The sequence below is a fragment of the Dioscorea cayenensis genome, unplaced genomic scaffold (genome assembly GCF_009730915.1).
Source record: "Dioscorea cayenensis subsp. rotundata cultivar TDr96_F1 unplaced genomic scaffold, TDr96_F1_v2_PseudoChromosome.rev07_lg8_w22 25.fasta BLBR01001667.1, whole genome shotgun sequence".
Taxonomy (NCBI): Eukaryota; Viridiplantae; Streptophyta; class Magnoliopsida; order Dioscoreales; family Dioscoreaceae; genus Dioscorea; species Dioscorea cayenensis.
The window spans coordinates 377,503-384,916 of record NW_024088058.1 but is presented as its reverse complement, the minus strand read 5'-3'; the positions used below and the strand labels follow the sequence as shown (position 1 = coordinate 384,916).

Below are 7,414 nucleotides of genomic sequence, written 5' to 3'. Positions count from 1 at the left end.
GTTTTACAATCAAACCATTATTGGCAAACTCCCAAACTTAAAAATAAAAAAGTTTAAAAAAAAAACATGCCATCAAATTAATACTAATTTACTATAATCAGTAGCAATGAAATTTAAGTGCAAAGATATGAGTAAAATAATATATTCTCATTTTAAAAAGAACATATTTTTGACTTTTGATCACATAATAATATTCATAAATATTGATGTTTTATAATATTTTTATAAAGGTATTATAAAAAAATAAAAAAAAACAAATAAATAGAAAGGTATAAAGGCAAAGACTTTTGGGGCCCATGGTTGGTAAAGAGTCCATGATAATGATTTAGAAAAGAAAATGATGGTATGTAAATGGTGTGATGTGACTCCATTTAGACAACTTCATTGGTTCAATCAATAAATCAGGACCATTTCTTTTTAGCTAAGCAATTTTATTAATTTTAAAACTAACCATTACATGATGCCATCTTATCTAGCTATAGTTCCATCACATATCATTATCATTATATATACATCTACGTAACCTTGGAATTACGTATGAAATGTAAATTAGTTATATGTGTATACACCCATCATGTAAACTGATTTTTTTTATTTTTTATTTTTTTTGACACGCTTCTATCTTTACTTTACGTGAGTTGAGGTTTGAACTCACCTTTTCAACAATCACACAGGCTTGATGTTAATAAACTAAGAAGTCATGTTTATATACATAAAAATCATATCTAGTTCTCAAAAATTAGTTAGAGTTTTTATCATGAACTTTTATAAGGGTATGCACACAATTTATTTTACTTTAAAATTACATATTAAAGCCTTATTTAAATAATAATAATAAAAAAAAAAGCTAATTATCTTAGTGGTCACATATCATCCATGTCACCTATATTTATATATATAAATTATGTTTTTTTTTTAATTATTGGAAAAAGAAAAAGTAAAGATGATGGAGAAGAACCTAACAAGAGATTAGAGAAGTTGCTTACGTTTAAGTAGTTCTCATTGACCCATATTGATAAGTTCTAAGTAGATGAATCAAAGTTAAGCTTGAATTCTAGGAAAAAAATAGAACTTGAACTTGAAATGCTTTTCTCATTTGAATTTTCAAACATTAATTTAATTCCAATTTGCATACAAAGGTAGGTAGAGATGGAGAAAAAGACACAAGAATCATAGAATAACTTGTGCTCCATGAATTTCACATTCGTTGATAACTTGAAACACTAACAACAGACAATCGAACACGAAATAAATGTGATATGAACTCAAAATGTGCTTTTCTGTGTATGTGAAGTTTCTTGACATGTCTGATATTCAAAATTTGGTAAGAATGTCATGATGATATTTGTGATGTATAATGTTTTCTAAGAGACGACGACGAACGTGTGCATATTTCTAATCATAAGGCTTTCTGATCACGTCTTTCGTTCCAATTCAAACAACGAATTAAGCTACGAAACCAATCACCTGTTTGATCGAATTTGTTAACTGTTGGAAGAGGATGTTGGCTCATCGATATACGAACTGAATCTCCTCTAGAGAGTTGCTGTCTTCTTTTGCCGTCAAAAGAAACCCATGCGTTGCTTCGCGCGTCTTCTGGGATCTGTTTACAATCAGATACAAACATTTTATCTGTTAGAGAAGCTCAATTCATGGCAGTCAGATGAAATTCTTCATGCAAAATGTTGGATGTATTTTTTTCAAGAATATTCTCATAGAGTAGTGATTAAAACTTTATAGTACTAAGCTGAGACAAGTTACAACATTGTTATTATTATCAGTTATTTTCAACAGCAATCTGTTTCATAATGGTGTATGTGAATGGTAACAAATAAAGCAGTTTCACCTTTAACTCAAGCTGGGCAGAATCTGGTAGAATTACAGGTCTAAATGACAAAGAATGCGGGCAAATTGGTGTAAAGAGCATACATGGGACATTGGGATGCACCTGCATGTAACCAATAGATAATTAACATTTTTGCAATTGCTTAATCTTAAAAATGACACTAAACCAAATGCAATATGCTATATCATAGCTCAAACACCAGCAAGATATCTCAACAGAATGAACACAAAAAGGATCGGCAGGAACTGACATTATGAATCTTTGCAAAATGTTTTTGAAACCATCTCACACTACTGATTATATCATCATATCATGTATTCATTTTTTTCTCTTTTTACTGGATTCTGCTGAACATAATGAGCAATGCATCTCAGTTCACTGTACAATGAGCTGCAGTTTCAGAGACATTTGGCTGTGTATTCCTGAATTTTTTTTATAATGGCTATGGCAAGGATTTACAGAGTTGTGTGCATAGTTGCAATGTTAAAGACCAGAAAATATCAGTTTTTTAAATATGCGAAAGAACAATGCAGATCCTGAACTCTTTTGATATCGAGACAATTATAGTTAAAGCAGTCTGAGTTCGCTTATGAAATGGTTAAAGTAGCATTTTCCACAACGGATAAGCCCTTAAAACTATTTCATTTCAGTAACAATTTAAGACATCTCATTTAGACTATGCTGAAACATGAATCACTTGTAAACTTTATAATCACTAGTAAATAACCTACCATTGACCCCCCTGCAGCAGTTGAGTATGCTGTGCTTCCTGTAGGAGTGGCAACTATAACCCCATCTCCTTGCACCTGAAACAATTTGATCAACGTTTCTGAGATAAAGAAAGTTTAGGGCATGAAAAAAAAAATCAAATTATTAGAGCAACTAATAATTTCACATTAGTTATTTTAGTAATTATGGATTTAAATATATAAAATTGTGTCTCTCCTCAACGTAAGCTTTTAGGTTGAATTGTGATAGACAATATGTTTAGTTTGTATCTAGCTTGTAACAACAACATAGAAGAACACAATGCTCGTATATAGCAACAAAAACAATTCTAAGATCTGCATTGAACTAGATAGTTTTGCAGCCACATGGACATAGGCATATGCAGCACACTTTGTTCTATGTAAAGCTGCTCAACCAGAGCAGCCTGTAATTGGCTGATGCTTCCCAGGAATGCAAAGACATTAAAGAAGTCAGCAGGAAGTATAGGCATATATGTATATATGTGTATATATACATATACACAAAGCCTATAAACCATGTCAGAAAAAATGTGGCTAGACATGCACAGATGACATAATGTGTTACAGCAGATGTCGAGAGGGAACTTAATGATTATCTTCATTAGTTAGATTTAATTATGGATCACACATTCTGAGCAGAAAGATGAATTCCAATGCAAAATGGAACACCTGTGCATTTGTGTGCATGTGTGTGTGTGTGTAGCAAAGTGAAGCAGAAAGAGCAAGAAACATAATCATGACATACAAAGACTGATAACATTGTAGGCTGAGGATTTTTGTAAAATTAATGGTGGTTGATTGTCCTTACTTTCGTTATGAGGCGAGTGTGTTCATAACATTCAATTTTTGCAAGATAAGGGTTAGAGCCACGATCCACTACAACTTCATTTACAACATCAAATACTTTTCCAGGCACAGCCTTTCCTTTTCGAAAAATTTCACATCTCAGCCGCATTCTAAGAGTTATATAAACTCCATCCCTTGTGTTGTTTCCATGAATGACTGCCCTCAAATCCTGTCTATATTCTTCAAACTGCAAGAATAGAATGCCATGATAATACAGAAGAAACAAAGTCACTGGCAAAGGATGGTTTCTCACAAGTGAGGAAATAGGACATACAATATGTGATGTGAGAAATCCAAGAGATCCAAGATTAAAGGAGACCACAGGAGGAACTGCACCTCTAAACAAGTTTGACGCATGCAGGATGACCCCATCACCTCCCAGACATGCAACAAAGTCAACTCTGTCATGAAGGTCACTGCATGAACAGATGGAAAAAGGTTAGCAATTGATCCTGACATGTAAAAACAATTTTGTGATGTTTTTGTTTCGTCTTCAGGTCTGTACACATTAATACCTTGTATCTTGACTATAAAAGGTCTGAACGAAACCAAATCCAGGAATCCTTGCAAATATGTCATGCACATCAGGTTCTACAAGGACATTCATTTTCTCTTGATAAAATAGGAATGATGCAACCTACAAGGCCAGAAGTAGTGGCTTAAACAGCTGAGTATATCCAAAAACAAGAAGACAAAACTACGCTTGAATCTAGTGGCAGACAAGCTAAGTACTTGTACCTCCTTAGCTTCTTCCAAGAGCTCATCACCTAATTTTTTCAATAATAATATGGTCTTTGGAGGTGATTTCCACATGAGCATTTGCTGCTGGGTGCTTGGATGAGTAAATGCTAAAGATGATTCTGTTACCTTTTCCCTTGTGCAAGAAAATCCATCAGTTCTGACTAAAAACATCTCTGCTTTCCTCCTAGACTGAACTCTGACAACACCAGTTGCAGAAGCACACATATCTACCTCAACAAGATCCGAGCTATCACTAGCTGAGTTAATGAAGCCATTTTCAGTCTTTGTTTTATTGTCTTGTCTTATGGAAGATAGAGCAGGATTACTGGAATTGCTACCAGAACCACTTAAGGTCTCTGTTCCAATGGCAACATTGGTTGTTTTTACCACTTGTAAACCATTTAAGCTTAAATCACAAGAAACAAAACTTCCACTGCTGATGTTTCCATTGCTAACTATGTCAGTGCTTGTTCTGGGGGAGAGACGATCAGTAGATCTCCCATTAGAGATCCCTGGCTGCATTGGATTTGATAGCGGGTTACCTAAAAGTGTTTCATTGTCTGGAAACACCACTTTCTGCTCCTTTCTTGCATTGGCAAATAATTCAGCAAATCTTTTCCGCTGAGCATGAAAATATGTTGTGGGTGAGACTTTTCTACCTTTGAAAAATTGAGCCATTTCTTTCTTGGAGAAGATATCACGCACAGGAAGCTGTGCTTTAAGTGAATTACTTACAACAGAAAAATCTGAAACAGATTCTACCTCAGCATTACTAGTTACACCACTTGCTGTAATATTTCTGACAGACTCAAGCTTATGAGTTGCTTTGTTAGTGTGACATTCCTTTTGAGTGGCTGGGATGCCCTCTTCTTTGTATCTGGGATGGAGTGTATTAACTGAATGAAATTCTGAATGGTTTTTGTTGTCTGAGTTGTTTCCTTTTGAATTCTGAAGAACAATGGTCTCCAAATCCAAAGTTTCCAGACTTTTAGTGTTATTTGTAGGTTTACTGTTATTTGAGCTGTTTGTCCCGGCATGCCTTACAGTCCGAGTAGTGTATTGCCTCCATCTTGAAATCATTGCAGAAGTTCTACCAACCCCTTCCTGGCTATGTAGATACAGGGGTCTCCTACTGGAATCCAACACAAATGAAGCAAATTGCTCAACCTGTTCCATTGAAGGAGCAGTTCCAACTTCAACAGGCAAGTTTATCACCTCTATTTTTCCAGATGAAACAGCCTGTTCAATGGCAGACTGGTAGCATTCATCCCTGACTATTTCATTTCTGAGATCCACAATCAGCTTGAATCCTTTTTCCAATAACCAAGCCAAACCCTCATCAGTCACCTGACCTCCCCTCCAGAAGGCTATCTCACTGTCTTCCAACACCATGTCATCTTTCCCACCAGAGAAATAAACAGGCCTCCAGTTTGCAAATAATGTCGGACAAGGATAGCAATCCCCACGTGAAAAGCCAGCATCGTAACAAACATTCTTTAGCCTGTGCAATCCCCTCCAGATAGTTATGCTGCTCTCATGATAAGGTGTCAAATAGTTCTCAAGAGCAATATGCAGACTCTCACAGCATCTTTTCATCTCTCCTCTGAAAACAGCCAAAGGTGGAAGCTTTCCATCTAAGAGACTGACATCTGAAATTTCAAATGAATTCATGAAAGAAGATCTACCAGAAAGGACATCTTCACGGCCTTGATTAAGAAGAGCTACCATACATCCCAGTACAGCAACAACCTTCTCTTCCGAGGCAGACATATCCTCAGATGGGGTATCGTAGGAAACAACACACTCTCCAGTTAGGGAACTGCATAACGTTTCCATTATGACAGTATGAAGCCGTTCCGCCGCTCTGAAGATCCTACAGTATGCCTCAACTTCCGCAATATCACCAGGAACAGGACCAACCCATAACATTTGGGATAAGTCTTGAGCTTGAAAGGTCTATAAAATTCAAGTGATATTGAGCTACTAAACCACACAAGGGGAAACAAGCTACTCCTAAACACTAATTCAACATTTCAAGGACATAAAAGAGCATTAAGTCTTTTCATGAAAACTGCATCTTGGTGAGTGTTTACAAGATGATAGGAGAAAAAAAAAGAAAATTTTCAATGTTGCTTCACTTCGTCAAGTTAATTTCTTCAAGAATGCCCAACCAACGTATCAAAGTTCTTCTAATTAAAGATAAAATCAACAGAAGCTAATAGCATACCGAAAGAGCAATTCTGATACCTAGTAATAAAAAGTTGCAAATTTGAGGCAAAACAGCTCAATAACATAAACTAGAGACCACAGTGAAACCAAATCAAAGAAACCAAAAACAAAAAGAAAGGGCAAAACCTGCGAATCCAATCCTATACGACTAGAAACCCGAGATCGCGCCACAACAAATCTAGGCAGCACTTCACCACCGACTCCTCCTCCTCCTCCTCTCTCCATGCGCCACCAGCGCCTCGCCTTGCACGAGAAACGGCAGCCACGCCCCGCGCTCTCAGCGCGCCATGGATACACAAAGCCAGAGCAACCACAGAGCGCCAACATCTCATCCAAATCTCTTCAGACAATGCCTTCACTGCTGACTGCTCTCAGTGATCTTGGATCATCGGAGAAAGGAAATGGATTAGGGATTTCGTGCTTGCGTTTTCAGCTCTCATCAGTTGGAGTGGTGGAAGTGGAGAGGTTTGGGCGGGGACGCCATTGACATTGATCCCATCCACTGGTTTTTTCGGCTCTTTGGCGCTGCTGATGCTGATGATGACCCAATTCCAAAAATGAATTTTTTCTAACATTTATAGATTTATCTAATTTGACATCCTTAAAAATAATTTAATATATATTAAAAATTTGCCGCCATATTAAATAGCTAAAAAAAAAGACATATATATTGAGAAAGAAAATAAAATAAAATTCTGTTAAAAAAATCTTTAATTATTTATTAAAAATACATATTATATTTTACAATATATTTAATATTTTTTTTTGCTAGATTTTGATTTTTTTTTTTTTATATACTTCAGTATATTTAATAATGTATAAAATTATAATAGAAGAAATATGTGTTGTTTATTGTGAAAGTTTTTTTTTTTTTAACAAAGTTAACAAAGACAAACGGATACAGAGTGCATTAGTTTCTGTGACTTCCTACCATATAACCCTATAAAAGGAGAATGAGAGGTATTTCTCAAGTGAAAGAAAATTTAACTATAAAAATGATTTT

The 7,414-nt window shown here is 35.5% G+C and overlaps 1 protein-coding gene across 2 annotated transcripts; it reads right to left on the bottom strand.

Annotated features, from left to right (window-relative positions):
- Window positions 1-1,255: 1,255 nt before the first annotated feature.
- On the bottom strand, window positions 1,256-6,950 carry LOC120256843 (probable NAD kinase 2, chloroplastic). 2 transcript variants are annotated; one of them, XM_039264517.1, is made up of 8 exons: window positions 6,538-6,950; window positions 4,180-6,138; window positions 3,957-4,078; window positions 3,716-3,857; window positions 3,404-3,628; window positions 2,578-2,652; window positions 1,847-1,948; window positions 1,256-1,603 (listed from the first exon to the last, which is right to left on the bottom strand). In XM_039264517.1, exons 1-8 carry the CDS (start codon window positions 6,736-6,738, stop codon window positions 1,400-1,402), a joined length of 3,030 nt encoding a protein of 1,009 aa, XP_039120451.1. In that variant the 5' UTR covers window positions 6,739-6,950; the 3' UTR covers window positions 1,256-1,399. The 2 variants fall into 2 exon arrangements, with proteins under 2 accessions (XP_039120451.1, XP_039120452.1); XM_039264518.1 differs by lacking the exon at window positions 6,538-6,950 and having other exon boundaries at window positions 4,180-5,785; window positions 5,868-5,957.
- Window positions 6,951-7,414: the final 464 nt, after the last annotated feature.